This window comes from Mustela nivalis (genome assembly GCF_964662115.1).
Source record: "Mustela nivalis genome assembly, chromosome: 12".
Taxonomy (NCBI): Eukaryota; Metazoa; Chordata; class Mammalia; order Carnivora; family Mustelidae; genus Mustela; species Mustela nivalis.
Genome location: NC_139031.1, coordinates 78,278,172 through 78,297,765, shown reverse-complemented (window position 1 = coordinate 78,297,765; position 19,594 = coordinate 78,278,172). Strand labels below are relative to the sequence as shown.

Genomic DNA, 19,594 nt, shown 5'->3' with positions numbered 1-19,594 from the left:
TTTCATAATAATAGGAACCTGTGGCCTTAACTACTAATTGTGGCAAATTATATTGGTTTCCCAATTATGGCAGGGATAGTAAATTTCCTTCTTAAACATATTTATTTTAAAAAAGTAGAGTTGGGATAAAGGGCTGCCTTTCAGCTCAGGTCATGATTCCAGGGTCCTTGGATGGAGTCCCACAACCAGCTCCTTGCTCAGCAGGGAGCCTGCTTCTCCCTCTGCCTGACACTCCCCCTTCTTCTGCTCTCTCTCTCTCTCTGACAAATAAATAAAAATTTTTTCAATGTCCATTTAAAAAACATTAAAATAAACAGCATTGTTGATGTGTACGTTTATAAAAAATGATGTAGGAACTCTATGAATAACTCCACTTTAAGTTACAAAGCCTTTGAATATTAAGAAATGCCCAATACCTTGAGGAAGGGCATTGGGGGGATGGGGTAACTGAGTGTTGGGCATTAGGGAGGGCACATGATATAATAAGCATTGGCTATTATATGCAAGTGATGAATCACTGATCTCTAACTCTGAAACTAACGACACACTGTATGTTAGTTGATTGATTATAAACAAACAAAAAATATGCAATACCTTGAATTTACTAGGACCTCATACCGGTAACTTAAATTTTCCAGTGGTAGTAGTCCAAAAGTAAAGTTCAGAGATCATAAGCCTTTCAGATCCAAAATTCTAAGGCCCCCTTGAGTATTGAGTCCCAGTTGAGTTGAACTTCAGAAGAGACTGTGGATGTGTGGAGGAGGAGTTGAATCCTAGGTTTACAGCTCGGAGAATAGGGTTAAGAGGCAAAAATGGATGCTTAGTTTTTGTTTTAAATAGAGGTGTTCTCATTGTGTTTGCAGGCAGAAAGTAGTAAGCCTGCAGAAAGAGACTGAATGTGCTTGAGGAAGGAGAATTGATGAAGCAGGATCCCAAGGGAAGAGGTGGAGATGGGTTCAAGATGATTGATAGAGGAAATGAGGGTGTCTGGGGAGCAGGAGGATTGATTGAGGAGATAAATTGGTACAAAATGAAGCCAGATGTTCCAAAACAAATGTTATCCACCTTACACTTTTATGCAGGCCTTTTTTCCTGCTAAAATGCCTTGATCAGAAACTGGAGGTTGGCCCTTCCCGTAATCACCGTCGTTGGTACTCGCATCCTGCCTTCCTCCCACGTGTGGTAATTTGTGTTCTCTTACGAGAGTCCGCGGAAAGAAAAGCAGGCCTACATTATACTAGATTCCACCTGGTATCAGGCTCATTTAATTGTTAGGTGAGCATATGAGGGCAACATATGAGGGTATAAATGTAAAAGAAACATAACTGGTTTTGTTTGTTTTCTCTTTTTCCTTAATTCTTGACACTAGACCTCACTTCTCCAGCAGCTGATAGCTATAATGTAGCTAGGAGAAATATTAAAAGTCAGATGTATAAGAGATATACACATTTCAGAAGTTCTAACTTGTCTCTTTTAAAATATTTTCCCAAGGTTTTAAAGGAACATGGAAACAATATTTTTATTTCTGCTGGTTTTTTGTTTTTGTTTTAAACAACAGAAAACCAAAGTCTGAATTAAGAACTTCCTAAATACCTTGATGGCAAAAGCCATATGTAAAGGGTCAGAGCGAGAAAAGGAGTTGCAAGCACTTTTGTTTGTGAGTTGAGGTTTGCAATAGTAAAAGCACTTTCCTAATCCCAAGGTCTATTTCACTATCTTGAATGGTCTCCACAGGAAGGACTGACAGTAATATATTTATGATGATAACTTCTGTCTCTTTCAACAGGATTTTATGTAATTAAGTAATCCAAACTGGTGACTTTAAATGATAAACTTTTATTCTGAATATACTGTTTTTGCACAAGATTTAACACAACATTTTCTGGGATTATAAATATTTTTATAACAGTATTATACAAATTTTTACAAAATTTTTTTTTATCAGGCTAGTTAATTTCCACAAAAGTGTCAAGAGAACATAATAAAGGGGAGAAAAGATCTTTTGTTCACAAAGCCAGTTGGCCTTTTGCATGGATGCACACTGAGCATTTCAATAAAAGTATCCCTAAAAAGCATGATCCAACAATCATACGGCACAACAAAAAAGACAGCTTTGTCAGGTCACACTGTAAACTCAGCTGGCATCTATACAAGACAGTATCCCATTAGTCTCAGTGGAATTTCTTTGAGTTGATTATGTGAACTAGAAATAAGGTAGAGGAAACTCTTGGTGAGGGTTGTCTGAGTCTTTGAAATTCTGGAATTTACACTTGATACTTCCATTGTATTGATTTGCTCTTTACAGAAGTGTACACGAAATATTAGCAATATTAACATTCTGCTAATGGGAAAAGAACACGAGTTCTAGATAGTAATAAAACATTTTAAGTTGGGGGCAAGTGAAATCATCATTCTATTCTACACTTGAAAAAAATCACAGCGCTCACTTTGTTTTACAAGGTCAAACTGTCTACCGCTAGATATTTTGATGTCAACTAACAATTAATGGAATAGTTCAGTTTAAAATTAAGACACAGAATTTAAGCTTTGGTGGAGAGAAAGATTTAAATGAGACATAAAATAGAAGAGAGCATCAAATAAGCAAGTAACACTTGGGTTGCAAAGGTCACTTAAAAGGGATACTGCCTATTTGAACCCAGTAAGGCCAGTTTTAAAGTTAATAAAAGGAATATTCTAGGAAAACTTACAAATGGCAGCAACACTGTTTTGTTTTGTGTTTTTTTTCCCCCAAGTAAAGCAATATGCCTCAAGCATTAGAAACATGAAAAAAGATCATACTAAAATCTTATAGGCCCAGGACCTAAAAATCTCTTCAATCAAACTTGCTAACTATGTCATGTTAAAAATCTGTTACAAATATGGACCACGACTGGTGTTTGGCAGTAATGCTGGTTGTTCAAATGAAGAAAATATAAAGAAACCATTAATGTTAAAGTCATTCCTGTTACTCAACACCAACGTTAAGACTTTACTTTGATTTTGTTCTAACGACAAACTACATTAAACTGGATGAGTAGAGCAAAAGTGAAAGAAGCCGAAGAGTTTAAAAGCTTTTTTTCTCGATCATTTAGTCTTTGAAAATCAATATTTATGACAGGCTATATAATTGGAGTTCTTGTCAAGAATTAGAACTCAGAGAAAAAAATCCTAAATTAAATATGACAATTTGATGGGATGAGTGTTACTGTTTTTGAAAAAAATGCTAAAAGTATGAAGACTCATCTGAGTGAGGCATGAGAACAGTTTTTAGTCAGAAAGCACGTTCTTACCCAATTTATCACCAAGTACATGGTTCTCATATATAGGTTTATTTTCTAACAGAAAAGCAAGGATCAAGCAAGACTCGTGCATGTAAATATATTTTGATGGCAAATGGAACCAATAGGACCCTGCCAAGAGATGCCGAGTTTAACTGTGATTAATGCAACAGTAATGTAGATGATGAAAACACTATTTCAGTGACATTAGCCATGAAAATATATTTAATAGATTTTAAAGATAATTTGAAGGTAGTTTGTTGTATGCTGGAAGCAATTCAGTTGTCTTAATGTGCGTCATAGATACACACGAACTAACATAATTTTATATTTTGATATCCCCTTCCCAACACTTTCATGATTTAAAATAGTCTAGCAAAAGTTAACAGTAAGTTTTAAATATGTAATCAACAAACAACATGATTGAAACATAGTGTCACTAGAGTGAGAAGTTCCATGTTTTTTTGTTTTTTAATCACTTTGGTGTTTTCTAAAACGTCAATACCAGTTACAAATGAGACTACAAAATCACAACAATGCGTTAGAAATGGTAACTGACGTCAACTCTTAGAACAATAGCTGGCGAAGTGATTCCATTCCCACCCACCCCCATTTTTAAATAAAAAATAGTTTAAATAAGGAAATATACACAAAAGGTTCCTAGGGCATATCGGTGGTGGGAAGGAATTACGAATGTCTGCAAAGCTAAAAACAAAACAAATGTATTTTAAAGTATGCTAAAGACTTGGTTATGTCTTTGACACGCGGAGCATCTTAAAGCATGCTGGATAATGTTAATAAGGTATTGACTTAAAAATGATGTATAAGAAAAATGTCCAGCATAGACACACACCAATATTTGGCATGTTCAAAATAAGAACAAATGTATTTCACCATAAAAAATATTTGTATACTTCCAGCCTTCGGTAGAATTACTCAGTTGAACTAGAATTACACATTCGTTGTTTTTACCCTTTCTTCAAACACTGATGACTCCTAAAAATTATTTTTAAAAGCATAAATAATAATCTACCATATTACTCTATATTGAAGTACCCGGTTTACTACACTAATCATTTTCACCAGTGAGGCTGTAGAAAAACAATTTTGAGTATTCACAATCAAGTATTCATGTGCATACATACAGATTCAAGGTTTCCTATTTGTTCAGATTATTATAAAACCGTCATCAAACTGCATGGAATCTTGGTCACGTGATCGTATCTACCTTTTACAAGGGCGGGGGGAAAAGCAGCGGCGGTGGAAATGTCTGGAGCATATGTGCTCCTGTTCAAACGAACAAAGAGGAAACCTAGTGTGAATCTTCATTGAGAACATATAAGTACTCTTCAAAAAATAAATGTGTCAAATCTGATTTATGTACTTAAAATATCTGTACATAGGTTTTTCAGGCAAAAGCATGAGTCTGTATAAAATCCATTAATTCCCATTTCACCATTTACCTACCCCAGTCATTCGGCATTGACATTGCACAGTATATTCAGAGTAATTTAACGACATTTTTAAGGATGACTTAAGTGCATTACACTGCAAGGTTCAGAGTCTTACATAACAATAATGTCACTCAGTTAACTTTTCAAAGGACTATACTCTACAGTAAGAGAAAAACAAACCAAAAGTTAAAATAGCAGCAGCATCATGCAAAATACCCTTGGTAACCAAAGTTCATTTATCACAAGAAAAGACGTTTTCCCCTCCCCCCAACAAGCTTCTCTTAGAGCATTTTGAATTATTTGGCTAGCACTACATAACTTTACTGTGAACAAAAGAAACATTACATCGAAGCATTAAGGGCTTACATTTATGAGGAAATATGTCACGTGTTCAAATTGCATCTTCAAGCACCTTTAGTTTAATAGTTTCTTAGTTATTATTTTCAAACACCAATTCATTAACCCAGCAAAACTTAATTGGTCATCACTTGTGTTCTGTTTTTGGCAGAGAAGCCATTCTTCATAAGGCATTTTATTTATGGCAAATTTCTTTTTTAGGAAATTGGCCATTATTTCTATTTCAACAGATTACATCCATCTCTCCCTATTTTATTTTTCAATAATAACTACTCAAAGCAGGAAATAATTTTTAACAAAAGAATACGTGAAGGCAAAAATAACTCCTCCCCCCACCCCCGAGATTTTCTTGGTAAAAGAACAAGAATTGCAGCAGGTCAAAATTCCAGGTCAAGGTCAAGACAATTTGTAGGATTCATAAACAGTATGGGGAGCCCTTTTACATATAATCACCAAACAACGCAAACAATGAACTCTCCAATTTCCCAATAGAGCATGTATAGAATTTTGCTTTGATGTTTTACATAGATGATGCAGCATTCACACAAGTTTAAGGATCTGAGACCCTGACATGCAGCCAGTGGGGGCCATATGAGTCTGCGCCTTAGATTTAGTGATGGTATGGGCCCAGCGAGTGTTCTGCTCATTCCACAGTTGACCCTATTTGAACGCAACTGAGGGCTCATGTTTTGGCAGGGTCCGGAGTTTAATTATGCAGACTGAGTTTTAGAAGGTCATAACTGGCAGTGTCTACTGCCAGATAAAAGCCAAAGTAGAACAAACTGGACTCCGATGATGGACCACAGCGAGGGATTCAATCCAGAAACACCACCACAGTCAGTATAATCCTCCTGTTATAAAGAAAAGGAAAAAGAAAAATCCTGAAGAAATCCTTAGTAAGCCATTTTTCAGAGCACCCATGTTTAGTCCACTTCTGAACTCACCTGATAAAATGGTTTTAATTTAAACCCAAATAAATGACATTACCCTGGATTTTATAGTAACAGCAATTTTGAATAAAGCAATATTCCTAATATCACTTCAAGAAGGCTTTAAATTTTGAGTTGCAAATTCTGATGACTAAGAAAATACCAGAAGAGTAAATGCTGTTTTGACCAATACACCAGTTGTTAAATTAAAAAAAAAAAAAAAAAACAACTTTAAGAGTATGAAATATTCCTAGATATTTACAAAAATAAGGAGTAACTATAAAATTTACTCTAGGTTTTATAATACCTAAGAATTATCATTTTAGCAATTATCCTCAATAAGGCAAAGTTTGGGACTGGTTAAATCAATGTGAGAAATGATCTCTATTTTCCATATCTTTTATATCCAGTTTCAAAGATAAACATACCAACCTGCACTTGTAGCATCGGGACCTTCACCAAAATTAAAATAATAGTGCATCTGAATCATGCATGAAAAGACACTCCAAAAACATATTCAATATAAAGAGCTGAGCTAGCAAGAGACATTTGTTTAATTTACAGAACCATGAAATAAAAGCAATTGATACACCTATTTGGATCCCCCCCCCACGTTGTCTCATGGTAGCTCATTAAATGCCTTTAAATGCAGAATTATCCTTTATCTTCTATTCCTAGGTTCTGTGTTTGTAACATTTTCTACATCCTTTGGTTTCTTTTAATTACTGAATTTCATAAAGGATGTTTAGGAAAATAAGTAGATGTAGATATGAGGCTTGTTAAAAAATACATTATGCCAAGGTTCATCATCCAATAACCCAAGTAATAGGTTATGTAAATAAATAGATGAGTAAATAAAATGTTCAGAATGATTTTCCAAAGACTCTGAGCTTGCAGAGAAGAAAATGTTGGCTTGTTTTTTGTCACTAGGGTTTAATACAGTGCCTGCCCCCCCAGTAAAACACTTAAAATTTCTATCTTGAGCTGCATTTTGAGGCAGAACACTTCTGTTTGTTAAAGAGAAGTCTGAAAGAAACAAAAGAATCTATTTAAAAAAAAACTTATTTTTCAAAAGGTAGCTCCTAAATCTAAAGAGTAACGCAAAATGATGATCCATTCTTGGTCCTCATCTTATTTTACTTTGCATGAGCATTTGGCAATGTACAATATTCTCTCCTTAAAATATTTTCTCATCTATATTTGTCCAACAGATCTGGTTTCCTCCAAATGTGTTTTGGGCTCATCTTCTTGTCTTTAGCTCAACCTACTACTCTCCATGCGTTCTACATGTTAGACTTTTCCAGCAGTTACTTCTCTTTTTAAATTTACACTTTCTTCCTAAGTAACCTAATCTAGTTCTATAGTTTTAAATGCCATTCATTTGTTAACAATTCATAATTTTATCCTTAATATGAAAATGATTTTGCTTGTATTTTTTCATTTTGCTTTTAAAATGTTAACTTTTCTCTTTAATAGACAAAATTGTAAGATATTTAAAGTACATATTTTGGTGATTTGATAGACATTGTAAAACATTACCCCCCACCCCAGATAATTAGCATGTCTATTATCCACATATTTATCGTTTTCCCCCAACTGGTGAGGATACTTAAGTTTTACTCTCTTGGCAGATTTCAGTTCTACAGTGTTTATTAGATATAGTCATCATGTTTTAATAGACCCCCAGACTACTCATTTTATAGCCAAAAGTTTGTATCCTTTTGCCAACCTCTCCCTACCTCCCCTAGCCACTGGCAATTCCTTTTCTTCTCTTGGTTTCTATTGAGTTTTATTATTATTATTTTTTTAATTTTTTATTTTTTTTATAAACATATATTTTTATCCCCAGGGGTACAGGTCCGTGAATCACCAGGTTTACACACTTCACAGCACTCACCAAAGCACATACCCTCCTCAATGTCCATAACCCCCTTCTCCAAAACCCCTTCCCCCCAGCAACCCTCAGTTTGTTTTGTGAGATTAAGAGTCACTTATAGTTTGTCTCCCTCCCAATCCCATCTTGTTTCATTGATTCTTCTCCTACCCACTTAAGCCCCCATGTTGCATCACCACTTCCTCATATCAGGGAGATCATATGATAGTTGTCTTTCTCTGCTTGACTTATTTTGCTAAGCATGACATGCTCTAGTTCCATCCACGGTGTCACAAATGGCAAGATTTCATTTCTTTTGATGGCTGCATAGTATTCCATTGTGTATATATACCACATCTTCTTGATCCATTCATCTGTTGATGGACATCTAGGTTCTTTCCATAGTTTGGCTATTGTGGACATTGCTGCTATAAACATTCGGGTGCACGTGCCCCTTTGGATCACTACGTTTGTATCTTTAGGGTAAATACCCAGTAGTGCAATTGCTGGGTCATAGGGCAGTTCTATTTTCAACATTTTGAGGAACCTCCATGCTGTTTTCCAGAGCGGTTGCACCAGCTTGCATTCCCACCAACAGTGTAGGAGGGTTCCCCTTTCTCCGCATCCTCGCCAGCATCTGTCAATTCCTGACTTGTTGATTTTAGCCATTCTGACTGGTGTGAGGTGATATCTCATTGTGGTTTTGATTTGTATTTCCCTGATGCCGAATGATATGGAGCACTTTTTCATGTGTCTGTTGGCCATCTGGATGTCTTCTTTGCAGAAATGTCTGTTCATGTCCTCTGCCCATTTCTTGATTGGATTATTTGTTCTTTGGGTGTTGAGTTTGCTAAGTTCTTTATAGATTCTGGACACTAGTCCTTTATCTGATATGTCATTTGCAAAGATCTTCTCCCATTCTGTCAGTTGTCTTTTGATTTTGTTAACTGTTTCCTTTGCTGTGCAAAAGCTTTTAATCTTGATGAAACCCCAATAGTTCATTTTTTCCCTTGCTTCCCTTGCCTTTTGCGTTGTTCCTAGGAAGATGTTGCTGCGGCAGAGGTCGAAGAGGTTGCTGCCTGTGTTCTCCTCAAGGATTTTGATGGATTCCTTTCGCACATTGAGGTCCTTCATCCATTTTGAGTCTATTTTTGTGTGTGGTGTAAGGAAATGGTCCAATTTCATTTTTCTGCACGTGGCTGTCCAATTTTCGCAGCACCATTTATTGAAGAGGCTGTCTTTTTTCCATTGGACATTCTTTCCTGCTTTGTCGAAGATTAGTTGACCATAGAGTTGAGGGTCTATTTCTGGGCTCTCTATTCTGTTCCATTGATCTATGTGTCTGTTTTTGTGCCAGTACCATGCTGTCTTGATGATGGCAGCTTTGTAATAGAGCTTGAAGTCCGGAATTGTGATGCCACCAACGTTGGCTTTCTTTTTTAATATCCCTTTGGCTATTCGAGGTCTTTTCTGGTTCCATATAAATTTTAGAATTATTTGTTCCATTTCTTTGAAAAAGATGGATGGTACTTTGATGTGTAGATTGCTTTAGGTAGCATAGACATTTTCACAATATTTATTCTTCCAATCCAGGAGCATGGAACATTTTTCCATTTCTTTGTGTCTTCCTCAATTTCTTTCATGAGTACTTTATAGTTTTCTGAGTATAGATTCTGTGTCTCTTTGGTTAGGTTTATTCCTAGGTATCTTATGGTTTTGGGTGCAATTGTAAATGGGATTGACTCCTTAATTTCTCTTTCTTCTGTCTTGCTGTTGTTGTAGAGAAATGCAACTGATTTCTGTGCATTGATTTTATATCCTGACACTTTACTGAATTCCTTTACAAGTTCTAGCAGTTTTGGAGTGGAGTCTTTTGGGTTTTCCACATATAGTATCATATCATCTGCGAAGAGTGATAATTTGACTTCTTCTTTGCCGATTTGGATGCCTTTAATTTCCTTTTGTTGTCTGATTGCTGAGGCTAGGACCTCTAGTACTATGTTGAATAGCAGTGGTGATAATGGACATCCCTGCCGTGTTCCTGACCTTAGCGGAAAAGCTTTCAGTTTTTCTCCATTGAGAATGATATTTGCGGTGGGTTTTTCATAGATGGCTTTGATGATATTGAGGTATGTGCCCTCTATCCCTACAGTTTGAAGAGTTTTGATCAGGAAGGGATGCTGTACTTTGTCAAATGCTTTTTCAGCATCTATTGAGAGTATCATATGGTTCTTGTTCTTTCTTTTATTGATGTGTTGTATCACATTGACTGATTTGCGGATGTTGAACCAACCTTGCAGCCCTGGAATAAATCCCACTTGGTCGTGGTGAATAATCTTTTTAATGTACTGTTGAATCCTATTGGCTAGTATTTTGTTGAGTATTTTCGCATCTGTGTTCATCAAGGATATTGGTCTATAGCTCTCTTTTTTGGTGGGATCCTTGTCTGGTTTTGGGATCAAGGTGATGCTGGCCTCATAAAATGAGTTTGGAAGTTTTCCTTCCATTTCTATTTTATTGGAACAGTTTCAGGAGAATAGGAATTAGTTCTTCTTTAAATGTTTGGTAGAATTCCCCCGGAAAGCCATCTGGCCCTGGGCTTTTGTTTGTTTGGAGATTTTTAATGACTGTTTCAATCTCCTTACTGGTTATGGGTCTGTTCAGGCTTTCTATTTCTTCCTGGTTCAGTTGTGGTAGTTTATATGTTTCTAGGAATGCATCCATTTCTTCCAGATTGTCAAATTTATTGGCGTAGAGTTGCTCATAGTATGTTCTTATAATAGTTTGTATTTCTTTGGTGTTAGTTGTGATTTCTCCTCTTTCATTCATGATTTTATTTATTTGGGTCCTTTCTCTTTTCTTTTTGATAAGTCGGGCCAGGGGTTTATCAATTTTATTAATTCTTTCAAAGAACCAGCTCCTACTTTCGTTGATTTGTTCTATTGTTTTTTTGGTTTCGATTTCATTGATTTCTGCTCTGATCTTTATGATTTCTCTTCTCCTGCTGGGCTTAGGGTTTCTTTCTTGTTCTTTCTCCAGCTCCTTTAGGTGTAGGGTTAGGTTGTGTACCTGAGACCTTTCTTGTTTCTTGAGAAAGGCTTGTACCGCTATATATTTTCCTCTCAGGACTGCCTTTGTTGTGTCCCACAGGTTTTGAACCGTTGTATTTTCATTATCATTTGTTTCCATGATTTTTTTCAATTCTTCTTTAATTTCCCGGTTGACCCATTCATTCTTTAGAAGGATGCTGTTTAGTCTCCATGTATTTGGGTTCTTTTCAAACTTCCTTTTGTGGTTGAGTTCTAGCTTTAGAGCATTGTAGTCTGAAGATATGCAGGGAATGATCCCAATCTTTTGATACCGGTTGAGTCCTGATTTAGGACCGAGGATGTGATCTATTCTGGAGAATGTTCCATGTGCACTAGAGAAGAATGTGTATTCTGTTGCTTTGGGATGAAATGTTCTGAATATATCTGTGATGTCCATCTAGTCCAGTGTGTCGTTTAAGGCCTTTATTTCCTTGCTGATCTTTTGCTTGGATGATCTGTCCATTTCAGTGAGGGGAGTGTTAAAGTCCCCTACTATTATTGTATTATTGCTGATGTGTTTCTTTGATTTTGTTATTAAGTTTTATTATTTTTAATAGAATTCACATATAAGTGATGTCATGCACTATTCATCTTCATCTTGCTTGTTTCATTTAGCAAAGTGCCCTCAAGTTCCAACACTGTTGTCAAAAATGGCTGGGTGTCCGTCTGTCTATCTACATACCACTCTTTCCATTCCTCTGTGGATGGACACTTAGGTTGTTTCTATATCTTGGCTATTTTAAAAAAATGCTGCAATGAATATAGGGGTGCTTATATCTTTTCTAGTGTTTTAGTTTTCTTCAAATGAGTACCAAGAATTACCAGTTCATACAGTCGTTGTTTTTTTAATTTCCGAGGAACCCCCATACCAGTTTTCATAGTGGTGTACCAATTAACGGTCCCACCACTAACACAGAGGACTCCCTTTCTCCACATCCTTGACGGCAATGGTTATCTCTTATCTTATTTGATAACAGTCATTCTAGCAGGTGTGAAGTGGCATCTCCTTAAAGTTTTGATGTGCTTCTCTGCTCTGTGATGTTGAGCCTGTTTCATGTACAGACATACGTTGGATATATTGCATGCTCTGTTCTAGTTGCAGATATTCAATAAAAGGTATATTGCAATAATGCAAGAAAAAATAATGTTTTGGTTTCACAGTGCATATAAAAGTTAGGTTTATACTATACTGTTGTCTTTTAAGTGTATAATAGCATTATGTCTAAAAAAGCATACACTTAAAAAAAAACTATAGTGATAAGAAATGCTAACCATCATCTGGGTTTTCAGTGAGTCTTTTTTATTTTTTCTCCTATTCAAGGGTCTTTGCCTCGATTGTTGATGGCTGCTGACTTGTCAGGGTGGTGGTTGCTGAAGTTTGGGTGGCCATGGCCATTTCTTAAAATAAGACAACAATGAAGTTTATTGCATTGACTGACTCTTTTAGGAACACTTTCTCTGTAGTCTGTGATGCTGTCTGATAGTACTGTACCCACAGCAGAACTTTCAGAATTAAAGTCAATCCCCTCACACCCTGTCCCTTGATTGACTAAGTTTATGTAGTATCCTAGCTCCTCTGTTGTCATTTCAACAATATCAATAGCATCTTCACCAGCAGGAGATTGTATCTCCAGAAAACACTTTGTTCATCCAGAAGAAGCAACTCTTCATCCATTCAAGTTTTATTGTGAAACTGTACCGATTCAGTCACATTTGTAATTCCAGTTCTTCTGCCATTTCCACCCCATCTTCAGTTACTTCCTTTACTGAGGTCAGAGTCATCCATGAGGGCTAGCATCAACCAGGTGTATTCTCAGTGTGCTGTCATATTTTGAAAGGGATTTCTCCCCCCACCCCCCGCCAAGTACTAGGTCTCAACAGTGGGCTTCAAATGTTCAGTAAGCCATGTTGTCATGTGCTGTTCTCCAAGCTTTGTTGTTACATTGATAGAGTATAGGTAGAGTGGACTGAGCACAATTCTTAAGGGCCCTGGGATCTTTACAATGGTCAATGAGCACTGACTTCAACTTAAAGTCCCCAGCTCATTAGCCCCTAAGAAGACAGACAGTCAGTCCTTTGAAGATGGGTAGTGACTTCTCATCTCTAATTATAAAAGTATTAAGATGACACCTTTTTCCAATAGAAGGCTGTTTCATCCACATTGAAAACCTGTTGCAACCCTGTTTGTTTCCTATAGTTTGGCAGTTGCTAGAGGGGAGATGAGTGGTGGGATGAGGTAACTGGGTGATGGGCATTAAGGGGGGCACCTGATGTAATGAGTACTAGGCATTATATGCAACTGATGAATTCCTTAACTCTACCTCTGAAACTATTAATATACTACATGGTAATTAATGGAAATAAAATAAATTTTATTTTTAAAAAACCTGTTGCTTAATATAACCACTTGCATTGATTACCTCAGTATCTGGATAACTTGCTGCTTTACCTTGTACTATTATGTTACGGAGCTGGCTTCTTTGCTTTAATCTCAAGAACTAACCTCCGCTAGCTTCAGATTTTTCTTTTGCAGATTCCTCATCTCTCTAAGCTTTTATAGGAATGAAGAGAATTAAGGGCTTGCTGTGGATTAGGCTTTGGCATAGGCAGTGTTGGGGCTAGTTTGATCTCCTATCCAGACCACTGAAACTCTCTCTATGTCAGCTATAAGGCTGTTTGACTTTCTTATCATTTGTGTATTCACTGGAACAGCACTTTTCATTCCCTTCAAGAACCTTCCCTTTGCATTCATGCCTTGGCCAAATATTTGGTGCAAGAGGCGTAGGTTTGAGCCAGGGTTGGCCTTTGAAATGCCTTCCTCACTAAACTTAATCATGTCTACCTTTTCATTTAAGGTGAGGGACATGTGACACTGTCTTTCACTTGAACACTTAGAGGCCATACAGTGTTATTAATTGGCCTAATTTCAATATCATTTCATCTCAGGGAACAGGAAGGCCCAAGGACAGAAAAAGGTCTGGGGAAACAGCTGGTCTTTAGAGCATTCAGAACACACACAATTTGTTGTCTTAGATAGGCGGGGTTTATGGTGCCCCAAAGCAATTACAATGGTAATATCAAAGACCACAGTTCACCTTAACAAATATAATTATGGCAAAAAAGTTTGAAGTATTGTGAAAACTATGAAAATGGGACATAAAGACAAATGTAAGCAAATGCTATTGAAAAAAACGACACAAGTACAATTTGCTTAATGCAGGGTTGCCACAAACGTTCAGTTTGTTAAAAACAAAACAAAACAAAACAAAACAAAAACCCTACATGAGTGTAAAGTGCAATAAAGCAAAGTACACTAAAACAAGGCAGGCCTGTTTTGGGGGCGTCCTATATTTGGGATATTGGCCCCTTACCAAATAATGCCTCCCATTTCATGGATTGCCTTTCAACTGTGTTGGTCTCCTTTGCCATGCAGAAGCTTTTAACTATGCTGTAGTCCCATGTTTATTTTTGCTTTTGTTGCCTTTGCCTTTGATGTAAAATTTTAAAAATTCCTCGCCAAAACCCATGTCAATGAGTTTACTTCCTAGGTTTTCTTCTGGGGGTTTTACTATTTCAAGTCTAAAGCTCAGGTAGTTAACCCATTTTCAATTGGTTTCTGTGTACGGTCTAAGATACTGGTCCAGTTTTATTCCCTTGGGTGTGGCTGTTCCCAGTATTATGTATGAAAGAGACTGCTCTTTTCCCATGGTATGTTCTTGGCTCCTTTGTCATAAAATAATTGAACATATAAACATGGGTTTACCTCTGGGCTATTTTGTTCTATTGATCCGTACATCTCTGTGTGTGTGTGTGTGTGTGTGTCTGTGTGTCTGTGTGCATCCACATACCAGTACTGCTGTTTGATTAATGTATATAATATAGGTAGAAATCAAGAAAGTGGGGGCGCCTGGGTGGCTCAGTGGGTTAAAGCCTCTGCCTTCGGCTTGGGTCATGATCCCAGGGTCCTGGGACTGAGCCCTGCATCAGGCTTTCTGCTCAGCAGGGAGCCTGCTTCCCTTCCTCTCTCTGCCTACCTCTCTGCCTACTTGTGATTTCTCTCTGTCAAATAAATAAATAAAATATTAAAAAAAAAAAAAATCAAGAAAGTGTGATGGCTCTAGCTTTGTTCTTGTTTCTCAAGATTGCTTTGGCTATTAGGGTTTTGTGGTTTCATTCATATTTTAGAATTGTTTGTTCTATTTCAGTGAAAAATGTCGTTCAAATTTTGATAGGAATTGAAGTGAAATTGCAGATTCTTTGGATGGTATGAGCATTTTAACAATAATTCTAATTCATGAGTACTGAATTATCTTCCTATTCGTGTCTTCAATTTTATGTTACGGTTTGTAGTGTACAGGTCCCTTACCTCCTTGTTTAAATTTATTTCTAGGTATTTTATTCTTTTGGATACATTTGTAAATGAAATTATTTTCACAACTTCTCTGATATATTTTATTAGTGTATAAAATTCAACTGATGTTTTTACCTTCCTTTTTTTAATCTGGCAATATTACTGAATTTGTTTATTCCAACAGGTAGAGTCCTTGGGATTTTCTACATATAAAATATTGCATCGGCAAATAGGGATAGTTTTAATTCTTACTTCACAATTTGGACACTTATTTTTTTTTTCTTACCTAATTGCTTTGCCTAGAACTTATAGCACTGCACTGAAGGAGCAAGAATGGGCGTCCTTGTGTTGTTCGTGATGTTAGTTCTTATCACTGAATATGAGGTTAGCTGTAGGCCTTTGTTATGCTGACGTATATACTTTATATACCAATTTTGTGAGGAGTTTTTCTCAAAATGGATGTTAAATTTTGTAAGTGCTGTTTCTGCATTATTGTGATCATACAACTTTTATTCTTCATCTTGTTAATATGGTGTATCACATTGGTTGATTTGTCAATGTTGAACTGTCCTTGCATCCTTGTAATAAATCATACTTGATCATGGCATTGGTCTTGTATTGCTGAATTCAGTCTGCTAACATTTTATTGAGTTTTTGCATCTGGGTTCATCATATCTAGAGCTGTAATTTACTATCTTGGGGTGTCCTTGTCTGGTTTTGGTATTATGGTAAGGCAGGCTTTGTAAAACGAATTTGAAAGTGTTCCCTCCTGTTATTTTTGAAAGTTTGAGAGGGATTGATACTAATTCTTTGAATGTTTGGTAGAATTCACCAGTGAAGCTGTCTGTTCATGGGCTTTTGATTGTTGGGAGGTTTTTGAGAGCTGATTTAGTCACCTTACTAGTAACTGATATGTTCACATTTTCTATTTTTTATGAATCATTCTGGATAGGCTACATGTTTTTAGGAATTTATCAATTTCTTCTGGATTTTCCAATTTTTGCCATTTAATTTTTATAGTGGTCTGTTATGATACTTTATATTTCTATGATACCAATTTTGATGTCTCTTTTATTTCTAGTTTTATTTATTATAATCTTTTTTTTTTTTTTTTTTTTTTGGTAAGTATAGCTGAGGTTTTGTCTATTTCATCTTCTCAAAAGGCCAGTTTGTTTCATTGATCTTTTCTATTGTCTTTTAAGTTTCTATTTCAGTTGTTTCTGTCATGATCTTTGCTATTTCCTGCCTGCTAGCACTGAGCTTAGTTTGTTCTTAATCCTTAAGGTATAAATCTATTTGAGACCATTCTCTATTCTTAGTATAGGTCTTTATCACTATAAACTTTCCTCTTATAACTGCCTTGCTGCTTCCCATTTTGGTTCAGTGTATTTCCATCTTCATTTGTCTCTAATTTGTTTTTAATATATAACATACATATATAATAAAATATATAACACATATACACACACATACACACACATAAAATACAAAATTTCTCTTTTGCTTTCTTTGACCCACAGTTGTTAAGTGGCATGCCATTTTATCTCCACATATTTGTGAATTGTCCAGTTTTTTTATATAGTTGATATCAAGTTTCATACAACTGTGGCCAGAAAAGATACTTGATATTTCAACCTACTCAAATGTATGAAGGCTCCTTCAGTGTTCCAACATATGTTCTATCTGAAGGAAGTTTCATGCACACTTCAAAAGAAAGGGTATTCAGCTTTTGGATAGAATGTTCTGTAAATGTCACTTAAATCCATCTGGTCTAATGGGTCATTTAACTCCACTGTTTCCTTGTTCATCTTCTGTCTGGGTGATCTATCCATTGGTAAGTGGGGAACTGAAGTCCCCTACCAGTATTCCTACTATTACTAGTATTACTTTGCTGCCTACTTCCCCTATTAGGTCTGTTAATATTTGCTGTATATATTTAAATGCCTCTGTGTCAGGTGCATAAATATCTACACATGTTACATCTACTTGATTGATTTTGATTATCAATATATATCAATATATCTTATTACAGTGTTTGTCTTGAAGTCTATTGTGTCCAAGTATAGCTACCCCAGCTTTCTTTTTATTTATATTTGCATGGAATATGTTTTTCTAACCATCCACTTTCATATACTTTAAGGTGCACGTCCTTAAGCCAGAAGTATGTGGTTTTGATTTGTATTTGCCTGGTGACTGCTGATGCTGAACATCTTTTCATGTAGCCATTGGCCATTTTGATGTCTTCTTTGAAAACATGTCTATTTAGTTTTCCTGCCCAATTTTTGTTGGTTTTTTAAAAACTTTCATGAGTTCTTCATATATTCTGGATATTAACTCCTTGTCATAGATCGATACATAGAGAGATATATAGAGACATATATATGTATAGATACAGATATATTGCTTGTAATTTTTTGCCTCATTCTGTAGGATGCCTTTTTTTTAGTGGTTTCTTTGGCTGTGCAGAAACATTCAAAATTGTCACAGTCCCATTTGTGGATTTCTGTTTTTGTTGTTTGTGCTTTTGGTGTTGTAACCAAACATCATTGCCAGGACCAATGTCAAGGAAATTCTTCTTACTTTATGTTCTAGGATTTTTATAGTATCCTATCTTGAAGTTTGTGATTTATTCTGAGTTAATTTTTGTGAGTATGTATGAGAGGAGTCCAGTCCCATTGTCCTCCACGTGTTTATTTTCCCAGCACCATTTGCTGGAGACCATCCTTTCCCCAGTTGGGTGTTCTTGGCTATCCTACCGAATATTAGTTGAATGTATGTATTTGTATGTATTTGGGGTTTCTTTCTGGGCTCTCTTCTGTTCCATTAGTCTATGTGTTCATTTTTTGTGCCAGTACTATACTGTTTTGATTACTGTAGCTTTGTAGTACAAAATCAAAAAAATCTGATACCTGCAGGTTTGTTCTTTTCCCACAGGATTATTATGGTATTTTGGGTCTTTTGTGGACCATAAAAGTGTTAGATTTTTTTTTTTTTTAAATTTCTGTGAAGAATGCTGTTGGTATTTTGATGGGGGGTACATTGAATCCACAGATGGCAGTGGGTAAATATGGACATTTTAACATTATTCTCTAAACCCATAAACACAGAATATCTACTTATGTTTGTCTTCTTCCTTTCCTTAGTCTTAAAGTTTTCGTTGTACGGTTCTCTTACTTTCTTGAAGTTATTCCTGAATACTTTGTTTTTGATGCTATGGTGAACTAGGATAGTTTTCTTTTCAGATATCTTATTATTAATGTATACAAATGCATCTGACTTCTGATTTTATATCCTGCAAGTTTACTGAAATCTCCTCAGACCGCCACACTGATTGATCTCTGCCTCTTCTCCTCTCTGATGTCTTTGGGTGAAGTCTTCGGGGTTTTCTGTATACAGAACCATATCATTTGCAAGTACTGGCAGTTTTATTTCTTCCTTCCCTATTTGGATCCCTGATACTTCTTTGTCTTGCATAAAATTCTAGCTAGGACTTCTGTACTAAATTGGATAAGAGCAGTGAGCGTGGGCCTTCTTGTCTTATCTCTGAGACATTTTCCTCTAGTGAGTATGTTAGCTGTGTGTCTGTCATATGGCCTTTATTATGTTGAAGGATGTTCCTCTATACCCCCAATCTGACCAAGGTTCTTACCCTGAAATGTTGTATTTTGTCAAATGCTCTTTTTTTAGCTATCTATTCATGTCATTTGTATCTTTTATGTTATTACTGAGATACATTAACCTCAGCTCTGCGACTTTTTTGTACTTTTTAATATTTTCTATTGTTCATGCGTCTTTCTCTGACTTTGGTAAACATCTTTATGACTATTATTTTGACTCCTTAATGTCAGTTAGTAAAGTTTTATGTTGTTGTTGCTGTTTAGAACATATTTTTTCTATTCTGTGTTGGTTTCTATGCATTAGATAAAACAGCCACCTTTCCCAGTAGTTGAAGTGGGCTGATATCTGATGGTGGCGGGGCTGATTTCATACAGCACCTAGATGTAGGCTGATTAGAGCCTGGAACCTGAGGCAGCAGTTTTTAAGGTATGCAGTTAGACCTTTCCCTTTTAGGGTATGACTGATAGAAGAGCATTTTTGTCAGCTCTCTCTCTGCTGAGCCCTGGGGGAATACAGCGTTAAGAACTATTTATTTGCCACTGTTAGGTGGTATCTGAGAACATCAGCCATACTGGCCACCACAGCCAAGTGGTAAAGGGTGGGGCTATTCTTTGGGTTGTAGCCTCAAAAGCCCAATGCCCGCTG

General features: G+C 36.2%; 1 protein-coding gene across 6 annotated transcripts in view; it reads right to left on the bottom strand.

Annotated features, from left to right (window-relative positions):
- Window positions 1-1,816: 1,816 nt before the first annotated feature.
- Window positions 1,817-19,594, bottom strand: part of CACNA2D1 (calcium voltage-gated channel auxiliary subunit alpha2delta 1) — a 509,819-nt gene continuing 492,041 nt past the window's right edge. For all 6 annotated transcript variants that reach the window (XM_082692508.1, XM_082692509.1, XM_082692504.1 and 3 more), the window contains one exon: window positions 1,817-5,940. In XM_082692508.1, coding sequence (XP_082548634.1) covers window positions 5,824-5,940 — 117 coding nt within the window. In that variant the 3' untranslated portion in view covers window positions 1,817-5,823. The remainder of the gene's footprint in view (window positions 5,941-19,594) is intronic.